The sequence below is a fragment of the Vicia villosa genome, linkage group LG1 (assembly GCF_029867415.1).
Source record: "Vicia villosa cultivar HV-30 ecotype Madison, WI linkage group LG1, Vvil1.0, whole genome shotgun sequence".
In the NCBI taxonomy this organism is placed as follows: Eukaryota; Viridiplantae; Streptophyta; class Magnoliopsida; order Fabales; family Fabaceae; genus Vicia; species Vicia villosa.
This window is the reverse complement of record NC_081180.1, coordinates 9,776,839-9,799,060: the sequence shown is the minus strand read 5'-3', so window position 1 is coordinate 9,799,060 and position 22,222 is coordinate 9,776,839. Positions and strand designations below refer to the sequence as shown.

The window sequence follows — 22,222 nt, the reverse complement described above, 5'->3', positions numbered from 1 at the left end:
GTGGAATGTACTCTAATCTTGATTCTCTCCTGTTTAATTTATATACATTCATGCTGTGTTTGAACTTTGAATGGGTTTTGATAACATATATAATTAATCAATAATTTAATTTAAGAAGATGCACCGCAGATTCCACCCTTGATTATATTATAGATTATATTTTGGAGAATTTTATAAATTTAATCAAAATTTAAAATAATTAAGTAGAAAATAAATCTTCACCTAAATGTTAATTTGATATGCTCGAACACATATTTAAAATCTCATGATTCATAGTATTCAATGTGTATTTGTCTAAAGTCTTATTTAAAGAGAATTTACTCAAGAGGGGGGTCTCCCTTGATTCGAAGGGTATTTCGTGCCCTTTTTGTTAGAGGTTTTTAGAGTTATCTTCTCACCTCTTTGTGACTTGTGATGTAGTGGTATCTGTCTGGTATAGGATTTTTCAGTTGGTTGGAATTAGGGCAATGAATCGAACCAACTTGAAAATAGTTAAGAATTCAATTCGACAATTAAATTGATGAACTAGGTTCATGAACCAAATGAGTTTAATATGAGTTAAAAACTACTTTCTTTAACTAAATGAGCTAAACTTGAACTATACATAGTTCGACTCGTTAGGTTCATGAGTCAACTCAATTATATATCAATTATATATGAGATGAATTATATTGTTTTTAAGAGTATGTTTAAAGAATTGCTCCAAATTTTAGCCCTATATTTTCTTTTAATCTAACCGTTTTAATTGATAATTTATATTCTCGACTGAGCAAAATATTTTTAAAAATAATTATACAATAAAATCAACGTCATATAAATTCCAATTTTATAACTTTTATTTTTTTATTTATATTTTTTATTAGTTTAAAATGTCAAATATATAAAAATAATAGACTTAAAAAAGTATCTTTTAAGTCCGTCAAACAAATTAGTTAAACTTAACAAGTTGAATCGAGAAGTTTGTGAACTTCTAACGAGTCGAATTTGAGCTGAAAAAAAATTTGTTACGAACTCGAACTGATATTTGAGCTGAATCAATTATTAACGAGTCGAGCTGGGGCAAGTTCGACTTGACTCGACTCATTTCCAGCCCTAGTTGGGATGGTAAGTAGTTTTACACATGGATTTCTTGAACTTTTTTAGATGTTTTTCACTCTTGGTAGAACGTTTAGGTTTAGGGGGTGTCTTATGATTTGACATATTGTGGTCTTGTCGGACTGCAAATCTTTGAGTGATATAGTGTTCTCAGATCAATCAGTGTCAGCGAAGGACGTGGAAGATATGAGCATCATTTTAGCTTGGAAATGATATCTGAGCAGGTATGTGGGGAACTCATGTGCTTTCTTAGTTTGGCTCAATGGTGTGTTCGGCCTCCACCTGGTGTGTTCTTGCTGCTCAGTCGAGATTGATGTCGTTTTTCGCATGTTTTTGGCTGGGGAAATATACTGTAGAAATTACAATGACAAAGTAAGAAGAGGAGTAACACACGAGAAACAAAAGAAAAAGAGAAAGAATTGCAAAAGAGCGAGCATTGTGGTACACCAATAATCAATAGATGCGATATTTGAGAAAAATAGAAGAAAGCAACTCGATCTTGGTTTAGATGGGTGCTTTTGCAATTTTAAAATTACTTATATATAAATTTAAAACTCTTTTAGACATAAATGTTCCAAATTTAAAACTCTTTGGCTTAATTACAACTTTTGTCCCCCTATTTTGTCTTTTTTTCGATTTTAGTCCCCTCATTTTTAAAATCACGATTTTGGCTCCCCTTTTGAACTTTCTATTGAAAAAGATATAGGAATAGGGACTAATTTTGCAGAAAAAGGCAAAATAGGGGGGCGAAAATTGCACAGAAAACTTAAAAAGGGAACTAAAATAGTGATTTTTAAAATAGAGGGATCAAAATTAAGAAAAAGACAAAATAAGAGGATTAAAGTTACAATTAAGCCAAACTCTTTTAGACATATTGTGAAGCAATATTGGAGAAGGGACACATGACGTCATTAAGGAGTCATCCATAATCATCGGTAAAGAATTTTTTTTCTTTTATATCATAATCATCATGAATCCAATAAGAATATGTGGCTAGTTCTTTTAGATTAGGTCTCTCTTAAATGAATTTTCCTCCAATAATATGAATCATATGATTCGTGTAGGTTTTCTCTTTACATTAAATCTCTTTTTATAATTAGTCAGTTTTATTTTATGGGGGTCATATATGACAAAAATGGTTAATTTGCGATGAATTTGTAATCGCATTTTGTTAAATATGCATGATAGGACAAAGAATTCAAATGAGGTACTTAATCATTTTTATCATAACATTTGTTAACCATTAATTTAGTTAATTAGATTTATAACCATTACACAACCTAATCAATTGTGTTTTACGTACTACTTAATTACATTATTTTGTTTGTTTCCTAGTGACAAGTATTCTCATTCTCATTTTGTGGAAGTTAACTTGATTCTCATGGATACGATATAACATTTTACTGATCACCACATGTAGTTTTCGTTGGCACAACGATATAACATTTTACTGATCACCACATGTAGTTTTCGTTGGCACAACTTTATACTGCATTGAAATTTTTCCAACAAAATTGAGTTGTTGTTATCACTTCAGTAAGGAAAAATTAGACAATTTTACTTGATATTTGGTTTTTTTAATTTTTTAATTTTATTATTATTTTATTTCACTCAATATTTGAGAGGTATATATTGTTTGGTTTTCGTGATACACAAGTTCATAATTTGATTTGAAAATAATAAATCAATGACCCTACTATTTTGAAGTATTCTTAAAAGGAGAAGAAAAAACGATTATTTTAGAGGGGGTCAACTATTCCAGATACTAGAGAGAACCGACTCCACTAACGAGATTTGACTATCCTTAAAAAATTCACAAGTATAGAAAAAAGAGTAAGCGGAAGCCACAAAGTACGAATCATTTTGAAAATTTCTTTATCAACCCCCATGTCTTCTTGGTCACCTCTGGTGAAAAACCCAAACTACCCCTAACTTCGGAAATGCATTTCCAAAATGCAAGAAAAAGGTATTTTCGGAGATGCATCTCCGAAAGCGCATTTTTTTTTGAAAAAATTGCCTTATTTCGGAAGTTCATTTCCAAAAACAGCATTTCGAAAGTTCATTTCCGAAATACTGCGCGTTTTGCAGATTAAGCAAAACAGCCCCCTCCCCCTAATCATTTACCCAAACTCAAACTCTCTGCAAAAATTCTGCAAAAGCAAGTGTGAAGTATCCAAACTCTTCTTCCAAACTCAACCAAACTCATCATCAAACACTAATTGGTAAGTTTCTCATTGTTTTTTCAAGTTTTAGATCCATTTGAATAAACTCTATTAGGGTGTTTAGAAACTGAAAAAATCACATTAAGATAGGTTATTACTGATATTAGGATGTTTAGTAGGCATAAAAATAGTTTTGGTTTAGGTTTTTGGGGTCTGCCATTGGAGGTTGCAGAGAAGTTCTGCGCAGGGGTGTTTCGGAAGTTCATTTCCGAAAACACCTTCATCCCAATTTTCGGAAATGAACTTCCGAACTGTATCAGAAGTGCATTTTTTTTGTTTTTTCAATTGTCTCGCATATTAATCGATTTCGATTGTTTACAGGAACATGTCAAGCAACCAACCATCACGCATCAGACAGGGTAGGGAGACCCAGACTGCGTCGGCTAGACGCGAGCGGGCGGCGGCGCAGCTGGCGTCGACACAGGGACGGGGGCAGGGCCGGGGACGACGTGTGCGAGTTCCCGTGGGCGACGGAGAGGGTACATCTGCTTCAGGATCTAGGAGTCGGCTGGCTCGGGTATCTTCTTCCCGCCAGCGAGAGGAGGAGGAGGAGGAGGAGGATGAGGAGGAGGTGGCGCCAGTGCCCTACCACGAGCCGGAGGGGGTACCGGATGTTGACCCTCCAGCCGGGGAGGAGGATGAGCAGGAGGACAGCTATCCGGGAGGGCCCATTGACACTTTCGTGCTGATTCACTACCACGATCACGTCGCTCGGCGTATCTGGGAGGGAGAGGTATTTTTTATAAATTAACCGTTTATTTGTCACCATTTTTTATAATTTAACCGTTTATTTGTCGCTTATTTAATATATGTCGCTTATTGGTTTTTTTTGTAACAGGAGAGAGAGCCGTTGAAAATGGTGAACCACGCCCGGAAGATTTTCAGTCTGTTTAAACCAGCAGCTGAGTGGTTTAACGACCATGTGCGAGGTTCAGGGCTTAGCGGGCTCTGCATGACGGGGTGCACCACCATCAGCACCGGCATGCAGGGGGCATTTATGGAGCGCTGGCACAAGGAGACGTCCTCTTTCCACTTGCCGGTTGGGGAGATGACGATCACCTTGCATGACGTGCAGTGTCTTCTCCACCTGCCGATTAGGGGGCCGCTGTTGCACCACTCCCGGATCCAGAGGGTTGAGAACATTGAGTGGATGACGCTCTATTTGGGCATGGAGCACGAGGTTGCTCACTTTGAGTGCGTCACGACATCTGGGCCTCATGTCCGGTTCACCACACTGAGCTGCTATTTTGAGCACCACCTGGACGCGGCGGCCGAGGCTGAGGAGGCGGTGACGAGCTATTCACACACTATCACCGCGGCTGCGCTCTCCGGTGTTGGTACATGCATGTGGTAGGCGCTGCATGTTTTGTGGACAAGAGTGCAAGGTACGTCGACGTGACCTACCTCCGCTACTTCATGGACCTGGATACTGTTCACCAGTGGAACTGGGGGGCAGCTACTCTGGCATACCTCTACCAGAAGCTGAATGAGGCCTCCAACTGGAGGACGAGGCAGTTGGTCGGATCCTGTACACTACTTACGGTACGTTTTATTTTAATACATTATCGTATTTATTTATTTATTTATGTTTCGTATTTATTTTTAATACATTATCGTGTTTCTGTTTCAGAGCTGGATCATCTCCTACTTCTCCCGCATCCACGGCTTTCACATCGATCCTGCGTACGTGGACGCCATGCCCAGGGCCGCCAGATACGTTCTCCAGAGGGGGAACGATGCGATGGGACCATACCGTGGATACCTGGACCGCACGATGCACGACGACGTCACCTGGAGGCCGTTCAGCGACTACGCTCAGATTGTCCCCTTTGACGACATTGCTCTATATTCAGGCTGGCTGGCATGCGGGACTACCATCATAGTCTGGTATCTCCCTGAGCGGTGCATGCGTCAGTTCGGATTCGTGCAGCGGATACCCAGGTCACCCTTTGAGGCTGCTCCCGACACAGTGACCTGAGTGCAGCTCACTGTCATATGGGAGGACTGGCAGCATCATGTGGTACCGCAGGAGTACCGTCTCACTCGGGTCACACAGGAGTGGCACAGTATTATTATTATTTTCGGCTTGTATATATTATTTGGATTTGATTTATCATATTAGTATTTTCAGTTTATCTGTTGCTTATTTTATTTGGCGTTTGCGTTTAATTAAAATGCGAGACTGTTAAGATAAAACATAAAAAAAAAAACACAGTTTCTGCATAATTCGGAAGTTCATTTCCGAAGACACCCCCCATGAGGTGTTTTCGGAAATTCATCTCCGAACACACCCCCCATGAGGTGTTTTCGGAGATGCACTTCCGAATTGTGGAAATTTTAAAAAAAAAAAAAACGCTTCGGAAGTTCATTTCCGAAGAGGGGTATTTTGGGATTTCCGCTGGGGGTGACCCCCATAGGGAGGTGGCTAAAGAAATTTTCATCATTTTTATAATGACGCCACCACCTCTTATTAAGCTAAGAGGAGGGAATAAATGTACTTAAAATTAAGTTTGAACAAATATGTTACACTGACGATAGTGAGTAGAGTATTTGATTAGGATATGACAGCACGCTGACGAAAATGGATGTTGTTCACTGTTTTCTATGTATTTTACAAATTGAATTTGCTTTCTTATAATGAATCGAAATCTACATGAACCTGTTAGAGACACGAATTGTTGACCATAAATCCAACTTTTAATATTTTATTTTTAGAGTAAAATCAAATTATTGATCGACTTTGCTAAACAAAAAATCAATAGATCTTGATACTTAAAAACTATCTCTAAGAAACGATATTATTATTTTATTATTTTGATATAGTCTTATACTTGTTGTGTGTAAGAGTAACAAAATTAATTCCTTTGACGCCATCTCAAATAAGAAAATATCATGTTATCTTCTATTCATGTCATCATTTGTCTCATAAAAAAATATTATTAATGTCATATTCTTACTTGGCTAATGAAATTAAGATGAATTACCTAGTAATTAACAAGATGCTTCCAAGAAGGGGGAAAGGAAATTTTAACATAAGTCAGAGGTTTTGGATTGAATAGAATAATTCCTAAAAATTGATAATAGAATTTCTAAGAGTGTAATGTGAAGGAAGCATTGACCATGTAAGAAGCAGAATAGAATAATCTTTTCTTAATATCTATACACAACCCTAATGAGCTCACTAAACCATCCCAGTCTTTATCAACTGATTGTTTGATTATCAAATTCAACTGAACAGCTTTTATAAAATCAATTCTACAATATCAAAGTTTGCCCATATAAATTATTGATTGTTGATCGGTTAGTCCACCTTGCTTGATGATGTATTTATTTTACTTTTCTTTTGTATTTGATAGTGCATGATATATTCATTTACTAGGAATTCTTGTTCTTGAATTTCAACCTTTAAACAATATTACAAGTCATTTCTTCTTATTTAGAATCTTGATGCATATAATATTCATTGAGTTCAATCACTGTTAATTAATATATGCAATTAATTATAAAATATATATTTGATTTGATATAAAGGTGTACTACTAGCTTGTTTGTAACTACACTACACGCCTCTATATGTGCTCTAGCTAGATTTTGTTTTCACCGACAAAATAGAATTTTTAATAAAGAAGAGAAACTAATTTCTAATAATTAACAATGGAGTTTTCCTAAACAAGTTCTGTGAATGGGGGAATCCAATTTACTATGGCAGTTTTTACATTTTCATAATTTTACTTTACTACATATGACAGTTTTTACATTTTCATAATTTTACTTTATTACCAACTTGTATACCGGTAAAAAAAAAAACAACTTTTTTTTGACAAAAAAAAAAAAAAAACTTGTATACAGAGACAAAAACAAAACCATATTGGCATCGAACTTTTTCAATTAAATTATTAATTTGATGTAATATTTATATAATTTTATTTAACCAGTTTTGTTTCCTTTATAATATATATTAATTCTAACAAAATCTTGAGACTTTTATTTTATTGTTATGTGTTAATATTTTGAAATTTTTGTTAGTTTTAAAATATAAATTTTTAATGTTTATTTTAAAAATCATAGGATCTATAGATATTTTCATATTTTATAATTTTAAAATTTAGATGTTTATTAATTAAAAAACTTCCATGTTAATAATGTAGATATTTATATTAGTCAATTTCTAAACTATTTTTTAATTTTTAATGTTGTTTATAACTTCAATATAAAAAATATCTTCCTTTAAATGCATATGTCAATATAAAATTCATATTTCATTCTTCAATACATTTTCACATTTTTCACGTATTTATCTTTCTTTTAGCTCTTTATCGTCGAACTATTGTCTCTCACGCACCAGCCCCCGCACCGTCGCCACCTCTGGTGACAACCACAATCACCGCCCTTCCTTTTGAGGTAATACATTGTCTTTTTCCTCTCTCTTAAACAAAAGAAAAAAAACACAATCTAAAAATAAATAAATAAATTCACGGTTAATTGCTCAATTTTTTATTAGGGTTACTATTTGTCCAGGACCTCTAAAATGCCAGGACCGACCCCTGCATCTTTGCATATATAGCAACACACTTGACTTGTGATGTTTTTTTAAGTACTTTGGTGAATCTAAAATGTAATGATGGTTTTTTTTTTTGACAAATGTAATGATGCATGTTAAATTGGAGTTTAACTCTATTTATATATACATTTTCACCACTGTGAAAAATATAATTGTTGTTGAACTTCAAATGGTTGTAACTATTAGATTTCCCATCTTGTAGATATAGGGTGGCAAACAGGCATGTCTATCCCACAAAAGCCTGAAAAAAATGAGTCGGAGCGGACATAGTTAAGAATGTGGGCCTAAAACTTAGGTCCACTTCGCAAAAAGTGAGGACGGGACGGGGAAAGCCCGCAGACACTACACCTTTTAAGCCTAAAAATACAAAAATTTATGTAAATGACCATGCCTGCAAGAGTCTGCGGAAAAAATAGAACGGGACGGAGCGGACACATTAGAGTATGAGGACCTAAATCTTTGGTCCGCCCCGCAATAAAGTGCGGGTAAAACGGACATGCTCAACGAGCCGGGGCAGTTTTACCACCCCTGGCCTCTACATAAATTGATATATAAAATTAAATTGTTAGTTTATTATTTTTAATATAAATTAACAAATGATTAGTAGTTTATTTAGAAGAATGCATCATTAGGTCCAAGTTGATTGATAAATGACTCATATGTTACTATTAAGAGTTAAACATCTAATAATATATGACATGAATATGTGTTTATAAGTGAATGCAATCCTGACCCTACAAGCCGATTTTGTAGAGTAGAGTTAGGCCCAACACATTTCTTAACATGGTATCAATTGAGGTAAATATTCAAACCTAATCAAAGTCGTCGCTGCCGCAGTAGCTCCTCTCCTAGCACTACTATTGTCGCCACTTTTCCTCAAAAGTTGTCGCTACCATAGTAGTTCCTCCTCTAGCACCGTCGTCACCGCCGCAGCTCCTCCTCATGTGTCGTCGCGCTTCCGTCGTTCCTCCAACACCATGTCTTCCTCTTCTGGTGCTGAGTCCGAGCATGCTTCTACCAAGGTTGACAGACCCACCAAGTCATCCTCTTCTTCTAATAGACAAGAGTTTCACCCGACCTTTGTTGTCACTAACATAAAAAATAGCATTTCCTTTGCCTAGAGATGGAGAAAGATCACTACACTATATAGGTTGAACTGTTTGAAGTTCACGCTCGTACCCACAAAGTGTTCCATCACATCATTCTGCAGCCAATATAGTATATTTCGGTGCAAAAATAGTTTTGTAAAATAAAATAAAATTGATTTTTTTTTTAAAGTGCAGGTGGAAAAACAGTTTTGCAAATTTGAATTTCTTAATAAAACTCATGGATCTCTTAGACACCGCGCAAATTTTCAATTCTGCCCCCTATTTTCGTAGATGCACATTCGGAATCACCTTTTTTTTCAAAAAAATTGTTTCGCTCCATAGATGCATCTATGGAAGCGTAAAAAACATAGTATTGTATAGTTAAAACCAACTTATTTCATTTCAGCAATCCTTCCGTAGATGCATCTACGGAAAGTGTTGAAAACAAAGTGTTCTGTATATGTATCTACGGAACAATCTGCTATTAGTTTCAAATCTTGTTCATTCAACTCCAAAACTGAATTTTTATTACAAAAATATAAAATTAAAGTAATTCATTTTAAAGGCAATAATAAATGGTAGACAAAAAAAATACGTCGTATAAATAATGTCAGTCATAATGTCGAATGCATCATCAAAGTAACATACATAAATGAAATAGATATACAAAAATAAAGTAAAAATCACAAGCATCACTATTGTGTGTGTCGGACATCATCTTGCGCCTTTCCTCTGCCTTTGCGTCCACCACGCCCTCTTCTGGATCTGCCTCTAGCGTCAAGTGCCCCACCAGTCCTAGCATATTGTCTACAGTACATAAATGCCTCATGTGCCAGCCTAATCATAACATCCACCACACGCCTCTGCTCAGACTCCTCAAGGAATAAACCATCTGCAATGGCTCTCAGGCCCGTGTCAGCTATCTGACAACACCAAGGAAGAAGATCCTGAGTGTGGTCCAACTCAGCCTGATGAGTCCGCAGAATCTCCTCGTGAACTGGTCAGGGCGGATCTCCAGGTGCAGCGGGAAGCATGTACGTGTGTGACACTCTGTAGTACCAGGTGATTTACCCCTCGACGCAGCTCCAGTCGCTCTCTACTCTCGTCGCCTGAGCCTTCTCAAAAACCATGTGATGCTCACAGTCTGCAAATACCTCATCTAACTGGTGACGGGTCATAGCGATAGGAGCGATGACAGTAGGGTCGCGAGGTATCGTTTGTGCGTAGCCAAACTGGCGCATGATGCGCTCCGGAGGATAACGTACAACAATGGTCGAGCTGGCGGCCAACCATCCAGAATATAGTGTTATCTCATCAAACGAAACCGTCTCACGGTGCTCAGCATAGCAGTCATAACACACGTCCACGGCAGCCATGCGATCAAGTGCGCTCCGGTAAGGATCCGACATCTGATTACCTCTGAGGGGGATGAATGCACTGGCACGCGGCATGAGCTCAGTGTAGGTAGGCATCTCTCCCCAATCAATAATGGTTGGGAAGTGTTATAGTATCCAAGTCTGAAAAAAAACACGGTTATTTTAATGAACTATCACAAATATATAATAAGTAGAAGGGTATAAAGTTGTTACCACTAAAAGGGTACAGCTGTCTGTCATTGTCCTTGTCTTCCACAAGCATCCCTCTCTGAGTCTGTAGTAGTTGTACTCATGGATACGTTTAGTATCTGATAAGTACATCAGGTTGACGACGTCTATGTGTGACGAGCTCGTGTCCACGAAGAGATGGGTGCCTATCAAATATTGGAAGTAACATCTCAGCGCCCGCTCTCTGTGTATATCTGCCTCTACCTCGTCACCAGCAGCCTGATGTGCCGCAAGAAGCTCTGCATCATATATATGTGATGCAAGTTGTGAAACCTCACATGCGCCCCGCGGGTCCTCTCCAACTCCTCTAGCGCGTCATCCGGATTAGCCTCCAGCTCAGCATTTAGCATCTCCATCGCTTCCTCCTTCGCCAGCCTATCATGATCAAGGAGGGTTCCCCTGATCGGTAGATGCATGAGGCATGCTACATCATCAAGAGTGATGGTAATCTCACCTAGAGGAAGATGAAATGAGGAAGTCTATGGATGTCATCTCTCTGCAAATGCCATCAGTATCCCCTTATGCATCGTCTCGTAGCCCACCTGACAGAGGTCCCTTAGGCCAGAAGCTGCTAGTACATCCTGGAACCACGGATGGTTAGGCTGCGCGAGAGCGGCAATCTTCCGGTCGTGGTTGTAGAACCTCTGGGATCTCTATCCTGAAATTTAAAAAAAAAACACGGTTATTAATAAGCAAATTCAGAAACTGAAGAAAAAAAGTAATAACCAAATAAAATTTGCCTCTCCCTCCCAGATACGCCTGGCTGCATGATCGTCATACCCTGTCAACAGGGATGCGTCTACCGGACCCCCCGAATACCAGATAGGCTCTGGCACCAGATCATCCTCGTGCAGCTCTGTAGGTGGCACAACAGATCCTACATCGGTCGTCACTAACACATGCACATGAGTAGAAGTACTGCCACGACGACGTGTGCGAGGGGGTGGCATCTGTGAGGAACCCTCGGCATCATCCCAAGGCCTCCATGGTGTAGTAGTAGATGGGGAAGGGCCCTCAAGTGGAACAGACGTAGAAAGCCCCTCAACCGGAAAAGATGAAGAAAGCTTGGGTAGAGTGGGTGTATAAGGTGCATCTGCTCAACGGCACCTCCATCAGTGACCTGAGATACTACACGCATCCGTTCACGCCGCACGGATGCGTGTTGTGCAATTCTCCCATGTATATCCATATCCGGGTCGTGGACCATAATATCTGCATTGTGATACAAATATAAATAAACAAGAAAGGAATGTCCTAACGTTCATCTCTTCCATAAATGCATCTACGGAAGGTTCTGAAAGTCAAATACCCAAAAACTCACAATTTGATTTTTATTTTTAGTCGTCAAATTTACTCTTCTCCAAATTCTCCAAATTGCATGGTTCAGTGTAAATTATCCAAATTCCATGCGTTGATTTCATGCTCATGAGTCATGATCATAATTTTAAAATTCACCATTCATTGGGTTTCCGGTGTATCAATTGTATTGGAGAACCCAGATGCACATAACAGACAAATCACAGCCACGTAAGTTTCTTCCAACTGTTTAATTTTCAGGCAATTCCACAAATAGCTGTTAGTCGCCCCAAATAAGATGAAAACAAGATTTCCTTAACATAACAATCGAATAACATCTTTTTACAATAATAATTGATTCCTTAAAAATAATAATTGAGCTCCAATACCCAGGGCTACCTATAAATATAAATACACATGCCTTCCACCAATTTATGGAAACCATCAAAGAATTACTCTCCCCTATTCATAAAACTAAGACTTTCACGATAAAAATAACAAAAAGGGGAGGTTTCGAGTATCAAATTTTCCATGTAAGGATGGGCCAATACCTAAGATTACATATAATACAATTCTTATGAATCCCAGCTGTGCAACAGTGAACCATGTACAGAATCACTTTCCACCAACCACAAGTGACTGGAAAGGCTCCCTCTTTATCTCCACAAATGTAGAGAAATCCTTGCTTATTGGCTGTTTCCAAGGTTCTCCGTCCATTTGCAAATACGCATTTTTCCACCCTCCACCTCTGAGTTCTAATCGAATAGCTGCTGCCTGAAAGATGAAATGTAACCAGAAATTCAGCATTCGGGAGAAACAAGTTGGACTGGATGTTGGAAAGAGATATTTCACAAAGCCAAGTGATGGCTATGTAATATAGAAGTAAACTAAAATAGGGGGTTGAAAATTTGGATGCAAGGCGATAAGCCACATTGGGAATAGATTATCTCCATTGACATTGTGGTCATGTGAAATCTACAATAACAATCAAGTCTTATCCCACTAAGCGAGGTCGGCTACATAGATCAACTTTTATCATAATATTCTATCCCAGACCACGCTTCTATCCAAATTGTTAATCTAGAAATTTTTCTTGATAAATTTCCAAGAAATTAACCAACTTTTCCCCATAGCTTATAGGTTGCATTTGGCATTATAGCACCAAGCCCATAACAGAGCACTTTGCTTAGAGGGTCGAGACTAGCATGAATTCTCTAGGTAGGAAAGTAACATTGTTTAACTGAGTATGAATAATGTCTCCACTATAATACACAAGTAGTGATGGAATCTTCTAAAACCGCATTTTAGAATCAAGCAATCTACCTTAAAACAAAATCAATAAACTGCCGTACCTGAGCAATGTGCTTCGCACTGATCAAATCAACCATGACAAATGATGCATGCCATCCTTGCTTTAAACCAAATATTTCCAAGAGCCCATCAGCTACATCAGCTTCAACAAAGCCTTTCTGAGAGTACATCAAAACGCATATTCAGAGAAACATAGTTAAATTTGAATAACATTAGCAATGCCATCAAGTATGACAAGTATTGTTCACGTATACAATAATTGGATATTTCTATATATTTTAAAAGAGTGACTAGATTAAACACACGGCAAGAAAGGGTAGTAGAAAATCTGCATTTGTACATCAGCTTTGAATAAAAAGACCCGGACCAAACCAGCATACACAGTGACTTAATGCACATACACATATCTACTGAATTTGTATGCGTGCAAACAGCCGGGAACCAATTGACTAAGTTTTTTAGTGTTATAAAATAATAAAAATATATTTTTCCTTGATTAGACTTCACGAAAATATAGTCAAAGCTTGAATAAGGTTTTGTTTAGAAATAGAAATAGAGTGGATTGATATTTGAATACCATGCGGCTTTGCTCTTTTTGTTTTAATTTAAGTGTTTTGAGCTTATGATCTTTGTTGCAAATACTATTTTAGCCTAATGTGCGCCATCACTACCCAGGTCTATTACTAGTTTTTCAACAAACTAATATGGATCTGACTAATTTGTGCCCTTAAAAAGAGAAATTTGTCATTGAATAATGTAATATGTTGACTTTTAAAAAGTTGAATACACGGTTTTAAGACGATTTGGTTTCTTAGCTTGTGCCCAAAGGGTACTAGCATTAGCCATAAAATATTCATAAAATAAACAACATTACCTAAGGGGGCATTTGTTTCAAGGGTTCATAAAAGATTCTCAGGAATAAGTTACCTAGGAATAAAAATATGAAGATTTAATTCCCGGGTATTTTTTTAAAATTGTGTTTGGCATATAATTTGAAATTCCTTGGAAAATAAGCTTAATAAACATACTATTAGGGCCGAGTACTTAGTACATTAGTACTCATACCAGCATATATACCCGCAAAAGTTTGTGGGATGTTACTCAGGCATAGATTCTAGGACACATTTGAAAGGTAAGAAACCTAGTTGTTGTCGTGAGTAATTTTAATAGGTATCCATTTGTATGGGTTTAATTATCATCCCAGCATGAGCAGGAATGCTTTCCAACAATCACTTCAATCAGTATTATCTCAAGCTACAACAATACAATACCTTCTGCAAATATTCGGGTTTCGGTTTACCCCATGGGTTTCTACCACTTCCATAGCTATGAAGATTCAAAGCAACTATTGCCCTTACACTGAAAGGAATCCACAGAAACATTATCAAATCAAAAAGTTCACAAAAGATATTGCAGCTCTATTAAATACATAGAAGGTAAAGTAAAGAATTTAGAATAGCATAACTAAAACAAGCCAAAACTACGAGTAATGAATAAATGCACAATTGCTAACAAAAAACTACAAAATGGTAATAGGGTAATAATGCTAGTATGGAAACATTGATTTGTTTACCGGTTGATAATAAAGAACAATAAGTATGCCTTACGATAAGAAACGCACCTTTTAGGAATTGTAACTGCCTCCCACTCTGAGCTGTTGACCCTTTTGATATGCATCCGCAAAATATTTCTAAGCCCCCTAATATCAGAAGAATTTTTTTAAATATACTGGTGAGGATATTCTAAAGTACTGTTATTATCCTTATTATCCAAAATACATAACTCATCCATGTAGGAAAATGTTTTCTTAAGGCAAAAATACACATTTAAAAAAAAAAACAGAATGGTATGAAAAGGCAAATGAGAGTCATCCCAACTATGTTCGCAGTTGGCACCATTCCCACTAACTTGCAAATGTACCACAATTCGTTGATAAAAAATTAGAAAAAATACAAAATGTAGGGGAAATTGAACCAAACCCACGAGAAAAAGACATTACTTGGTTCTATAATTAGGCAAATCATTCCTATTTCTTAAAGCAAAATACACATCAAAGAAGTGAAAACACATACACATTATGAGAAGGCGTATAAAGGATAAAGTGAATGCAGAGGAAGGCCAAATCCATATATTCATGTTTCTTAGAGTAGGGTTGGGCCTAACTCAACCTTATAAAACCGATATATGTAAGGTGAAGATTTCTCCCACTTATAAAATAAACAAGTGTTCAGACCATTTGTCTGATCTGGTACTCTTAACACACCCTCCCGCCTAGGACTGGACATCTAAAACATGGATATAAATGGTGCGTGGACCGATAGGAGACGGCCCAGCGGATCTTAAACCAGGCTCTGATAATTAGAGTTTGACCTAACTCATCTCTACAAACCCGGCTTGTAAGGTGAGGAGGGTCACTCTATATAAAGTCTTTTCAAGCTCTATCTCTAACCAATGTGAAACTTGAAAATTTATCAATACACCCCCTCACGCCCAGCACTATTGAGGTTGGCGTGTGGAGATAAACAGTGGGTGGCCCATAGTGATCAATGGACTCTGATACCATATTAGAAAATAGGATTTGCTATTATGTTTTATTCTTTAGCAATAGCGTATTAGCGTGTATATATAGGAGAATTACAACTTAATTTTCTCCTTAATTTTAAGAGAATATTATTATAATAGAAAATAGGGTAAGAGTAAAAATAAACATAATAGTAAACACACAGTTACTCCAACAATGTTAAATGGCAAATCCAAGTCAATCAGCACTGAACCAAAAGTGTTATGACAATTATTTGATAGGAACCCGAAATTAAGAGAGAAAATGAGATTGTATTATTGATTGAAAAGGAAAATATTCCAGAAGATAAAACCCTTATATTCCCACAGCAAAACTCCCAAAAGAAGATATGATTCTTCCTCAGGTTCTCATGAACAAGATGATACCACACATCTCACCCTATATTTCGATAAAATCACTCTTCACATAATGGGATTGTGCAACCAGTTACTTAATTGTCTATTTAGGCCCACATACTCGATTGGGACCCTAAAAATTTTAGTTACTATATCTCAAGTCCTCTTAAAAGAAGAAAGTGAATAATTTCCCCAAAGGTAAATTTGATCTAGTCTGATGTAACATATGTCATCTTTTTGGAGTTCAACCATATCATTTTCTCAATTAAGGCTTTCTATGAATCTACCACAGATGACATGAGGCTGCATGATATATGCTAAGGAACCATCTCTTTGGCCATTTGGAAATGAGTTTCAACATAACTGTCTAACAACTAACGATAATCGAAGTTAATCTTCATATCCACAAATTTAGATACCTTAAACTAATATCCAGTCATGTCCCAAATCCTCTTAAAAGAAACAAATGATCAAATGGCTAAAAGGTAAATTTGACCTTCTCTAGTAACTATATAGCCATAAAATTTCTCAATTAAAATTTTCTTTGAATTTACCATAGGTAGGATCACATGCTAAGTTTTAAAGAAACCATTTCTTCATCCACATGGAAATGAGTTTCAGCAAAACATCTGTAGACAATCCAAGTTAATCTTGCATATCAATAAACAAAGATAACTTGTACTGCATCCTCCAACCATGCTGAAATCCCTAGTAAGAATGCTGGTGAGTAACAGCATTGAAAAGGGAGTCTAATTACTAAATTCATAAATTGACACATTGGCATATCCCATCAGAATGGATATGTTCCAAAGTTTTGCTTGCGCCATCCACGTAAGGTGAAAAAACAAGAAGGAAAATTCATCACAATAACTTTTTCCTTTTTCAGATTTATAGCAAGGATAAAACTACATTAGTTGCCATGTCTTACCTTAGACCTGGATCACTTGTGCAAGGTGTGAAGAACCATCCCTGAGTACAACTGTAACCAGAATAAATAATCTGCAACCAAAAAGAATAACATTATTCACAATCTTTTATTGAAAGAAATCTATTATATCATTTTAGGAGACATGGTAGCTATTTGACTTTTAACATGAATATTATATTGTTCGTGGTAAACTAAGTCCACTGTAAAAAAATATAGATTGCTGGCTCAAAAATGTAACATCAAATAAACTAAAGCAAGCAAGAAGGTAACTGAATTTATAAAAGACATCCAATTGTTCCAGTGATCAAATACCTTATTTGCAATTGGACCACTTGCAAGGTAGGGTTTTTCATCACGTAGATGATGGAAGCCATAAGCAACTTGGGCATCCATTCCTGTACAACATAGCAAGAAATACTGAGATTGCTCAGTAATACAGATTAAAGATTTGAGGCAACTTAATATATTTCCATCCTAAATTAACATCCTAAGCCAAGAAAACTTGTCACATTTTAAGTCTCTTCACATTACATACACACTCACATACACAGTTCCACACAGGCAGGGAAGGAAAAGCAAAACAACATAAAATCTCAGGTACAAGTTATTCCCATTTCAATTCAGTGAGGAAATCCCGAAGGCCATCGTGTCACAGCTTGTTTAAGCTTCTGAAGCTGATGTTGCAGAAAATATTTTAGTCTCCAAAAGCTAAACTTGGGAGATGAAAAATATGCCATAGAGTAAAGGATGAAAAATATGTGTGGCCAGTTTGATAAGCCAGTAACTCCAATCTTGAAGTATTCTCCCGGATACGTGATTTCCAAGAAGAGAGTAATTTGTCTTCAAATTAATGTTTCATGGGATTAACATATAGCATTTAGTATATATTCATCATGTATATAACGTCATTCTTGAATATCTATGATTATTCTCAACTACCATCTAAAGCATCAAAATAGACATGACATCAACAAACAAATCTCCATTTCAGGCACCAATACAACACTGGATGTATAGATCAAAGTACCTATGCTGAAGTAATTATAGTACACGCCTTCATAACTTGCAACTTTCTCAGGCAGTTCTCCCTCAATTTCTATGCCCTGTGTACAACAGACAAAAATAAACTGATTGTAAAAAATTGATGACACAAGCAAAAAAAAAATTTGAATGAAAAATATATTATAAACTGATTGTAAAAACTGGGTGCAGACTCAAATTTATGACATATTAAACCAAACCCACAACCTGATCAAAAGTGAACTCTTCTGCATGCTTCAAACAATGTGGTGGTTTAACGGGTGTGCCTTCAGGCATTGTAATGGAAAGTCGCCAACTACATTAAAAGGAGGAAAACATACATTAATTTATATATGAACTACATAACAAGAAACTATTAAGAAAAGTCTTGAGATTAACGAATTGGATAGAAGCATGGTCTTGGATAGAATACTATGGCGGATTTTGATCCATGTAGCCGCCCCACTTAGTGGGATAAGGCTTGGTTGTTGTTTGTGTATGAATTACACGGCAAAGAGAATTGATTCTATCTCCATATGAAAATCAAAATTCTACAAATATATAGAGGTCCATTTGTGTTGCCATGGAAGTTACAAAGGGAATTTTGAATTTACTATCCTCATGTTTTCCATGAAACTACTAAGGACTAATATATTTAATTTAGTGACTTCATATTGACCACCAAAATAAACTTGGTCAACCAAAAATAAAATATACTTTACCTATCCAAACTATGAACTGGTCCAGCACTAGCCTTTTGTAGAATTCTCTTGATAGCTGACCTCCAAGCAAAAGGAAATGAACCACCCTGATAAATATCAGTAAAAGAAATGAGCAGTAGACCCAACATGCATTTAACCAAAATTTTGAAAAGAATGTAAAATGTTGTTGTGTTTTAATTCTCAGCCTGGTTTATATAGTGAGAATACTATAAATTACAATTAATTCTCACCTTAATGGAGAATAAAGAAAAATAAAAGGAGAATAATTAAAAACAATGAAATAGGGAAATAAAATATTTTCCAACACCCTCTCAAGTTGGTGCATAGATATTATCATGTCCAACTTGTCTATCAAATACTCAAAGGTAAGCCATGTCAAATTTTTGGTCAGAATATCCCTAGTTTGCTGACTTGAAGTCACAAAAAAAAGATAGACTTCAAGTCAGCAAACTGCGGATATCTATGCACCAAAAGTTTGAGATGGCTTACCATTGAACATTTGATAGACAAGTTGGGCATGATAGATATCTATGCACCAACTTGAGGGGGGTGTTGGAAAATATTTTATCAAAGCATATATATGCTTACCCAATTAAAACTCCTAGAGAGGTCATTGCCAGTACCAAGTGGTACGATCCCGATCGGAGGAACTGGTTCTCGACCTAGCTGGCGAAGTTCTGTAAGACATCCTAACACCCAACCAACTGTACCGTCACCTCCAGCAACCTGTCCAATCAACCAGTTTCTTTCATCCAATGTGATTGCTACAATAGGAATGGTAGTATTATGATATCTACTATGTGAACTCATCATCGCATACTAACGTGTATCACCATTAAGGCTAACTATCATCTCTGACATTCAATCCCATTTTTTCAATTAAAAATAAATACATAATCATTCCCTTGTGAATCATATTTCATCTATCTCTCTTGTTTTTAGAAAGGAAAAACAATTGAATAAACTAAATAATCGTTCTAATTATAGTAAATCCCCAATTTTCTTAGCCTATGTTTGGAATTACTTAAGAATCACGGTCATGCCGCCCGTTAGCTAGAAGCTAGCATTCTTAGCTTTAGAAAAACACGGTAAAGTGATCCATAAACGCAAGGTAGATGTGACTCACAGAGTCACCAAACATACACTTAATTAAGTATGCACAACAAAGCAGGAAAAAATTGAACTCAGAAGCCCAGTTTTATCACTTTCACTAGTGCTATAAATAATACTACGAAAGGAGCAAGAATCACAGGAACTTATACAACTAAGTATACTGCCCAGTGTACCTTTACAGTGTCAGTGATTCTATCAACCTACCATAACCCTGAGTTTTTGACGAACTTCTTTAGCACAAGAATCACCTAGAGCAGCCAACATCTCCAAACAAGCCAATCCGTACTTTACAAATTCATGAGGCTTCACATCTGATAGATCAAAAACCTGCAATCATCAACCAAATTTCAGTAACAAATTTGAACACAGAAACAGTAACAAATTTCAGTAGAAAAAAAATTTGAACACAAAAACCACATGCATCAAATCACAGATTTAACTAGAATCATCACTATCATCACTAGTTTCAGAACTTCTTAAACAAGATCCAACAACAACAATTTCATGATTGACTCTGTTTACTAACATTCGATTCATTCAATTCATACAACACGAACAACGGAAATTGAAATTTGAGAGAGTAAATTTTATTTCAGTACCTGTTCTTCGCTCATGAGTTGCTGGAGCCTCAGTTTAAGAGCGGGACCGTGCCGGCCGCCGCTACGTGAGTTAATAAAAACCACCATAGGAGAAGAAGGAACAGTAGATTCTTCTCCTTCTGCACGGTTCCGGTAACGAGGCTCACCGGCGGCAGGATCCAGAAGACGAATGGAATCACGCATTGCGAAGCGAAGATACTGCGGCATGGTGAGCTGCTTCTTCAAGTCTTCTTTGTCAATACGCATGCCGGAGAGGCCGCAGCCGCGAATCGACTCGACGATCGATGACCTAACTGCTACTTTCTTTCTGTCTTCATTCGTTGATGGAGATTCCATCTTCTTACACTCTGGCGTGGAGTTGGTTGGGTGGTTTTGGTTCGTTTCTGCGGGAGAAAGTAAAACCAGTTGTGGACGAATAGTTTAAATAGAAAATGAGAAATTATTTATTTGTTTATAGTTTAATAAGAATTTAATAAGAATAAAGAGAGATTTATGAAGGAAGGAACAATGTGTTGTGGTGTTGGTCTGGAAAGAGTCTTGGTGTTCTGACTCTGACAGTAATATTATAATACTAGTGGCAGGAGAAGATTGAACTTCAATATGGGAAGGAATTTGTGGCAAATGGCAATTAAAAGAGAGATAACTGTATGTATATATTTGGTTTTTTTTTCTTCTTGAGAGAGACAAAAATATTTTTAAGGTGTAGAATTAATTTTGTAATAATTTAGAGATATTTGATTTTTTTTTAATTAGATTTGATTTTATTCTGAGAATTGATTCTAAATTATTAATTTTTGAAGTAGAATTAATTTTTATATTAAAATTTAATTTTTAATACCCTTTTATATGAATTTAATGTGTGCTTATGATGAATAGAATTGATTTCGAAATTGAGTATGGTAAAATTAATTTTTCTTAGGTACATTTAAATAAAAATAAATTGAATAAAAAATTTTACGATGTAAAAAATTACATTTAAACTTAAAAATTATAAATTATAGGCCCATTTATTTTAGCTTTTCTAAATAAAAAAATGATAGTGTATTATAACTTTTCGTAAAAAAAAATTCTAAAAAAAATTTTTATGAAAATTTCAAATAAAAATTTAGTTTGAATAATTATTATTAAAATGTTACTTTTGATATTTTATTATTTTATATAAAAAAATTGGATATTAAAATTTTTAAAAAAATCAATTAATTTTGAAGTTATTTCAAATACCTTTTCATTAAAATACAATTTTTTGAAATAATTGTGATTTCGACTATGTTTTGATCTTTAATAATGTATGTTTATGTTATATAATGTTAAAATCAGTCATTTAATCTAGAAAAAACAAATATAAAAAATTTGTAATATTTTAAAAAATAATTTTATAATATTTATTTTTAAATATAAAAAATATTTTTTTAAAGAATAGGTTAGATATACCTTTCTTTACGTTTTCGTGATTTCGGGGCTAACTTGTTCCCCTTTTTATATCGGTTTCGTTTTTATATATATTATCCTTTATTAAAAAAACAAGTCATATATTTTCAAATAGAATCAATTTGGAGGCCAACATTTCTATTCGAAGAATTAAATATCTCAAAATTATTGCATAATTAATTCTAAACTTAGATTATTTTTTCCTTTTTAAAAAGTCAATCTAAAAATACTATTATTCAAATATAAAAGATATTTTATCTTTTTTTTTTTTGGTACAAAAGAGGGCCTTAGCCCGGAAAGAAAAGAAAACTACGGGAGA

The 22,222-nt window shown here is 35.8% G+C and overlaps 1 protein-coding gene across 1 annotated transcript; it reads right to left on the bottom strand.

The window, feature by feature from the left end:
- Positions 1 to 12,165: 12,165 nt before the first annotated feature.
- LOC131628070 (diacylglycerol kinase 7-like) lies at positions 12,166 to 21,093 on the bottom strand. Its single transcript, XM_058898932.1, has 12 exons — positions 20,476 to 21,093; positions 20,081 to 20,203; positions 19,352 to 19,489; positions 18,764 to 18,849; positions 18,270 to 18,357; positions 18,049 to 18,124; positions 17,334 to 17,416; positions 17,022 to 17,092; positions 14,799 to 14,876; positions 14,449 to 14,536; positions 13,219 to 13,335; positions 12,166 to 12,640 (listed from the first exon to the last, which is right to left on the bottom strand). Exons 1-12 carry the CDS (start codon positions 20,809 to 20,811, stop codon positions 12,482 to 12,484), a joined length of 1,443 nt encoding a protein of 480 aa, XP_058754915.1. The 5' UTR covers positions 20,812 to 21,093; the 3' UTR covers positions 12,166 to 12,481.
- Between the last annotated feature and the right edge of the window lie 1,129 nt (positions 21,094 to 22,222).

Coding starts and splice junctions, on each gene's coding strand:
- LOC131628070 (XM_058898932.1), bottom strand. CDS start 20,811: ATGGAATCTCCATCAACGAATGAAGACAGAAAGAAAGTAGCAGTTAGG. Junction 17,417..18,048: donor CTATAATTACTTCAGCATAG/GTACTTTGATCT, acceptor TATGTTGTACAG/GAATGGATGCCCAAGTTGCT. Junction 14,537..14,798: donor GCAGTTACAATTCCTAAAAG/GTGCGTTTCTTA, acceptor GATTCCTTTCAG/TGTAAGGGCAATAGTTGCTT.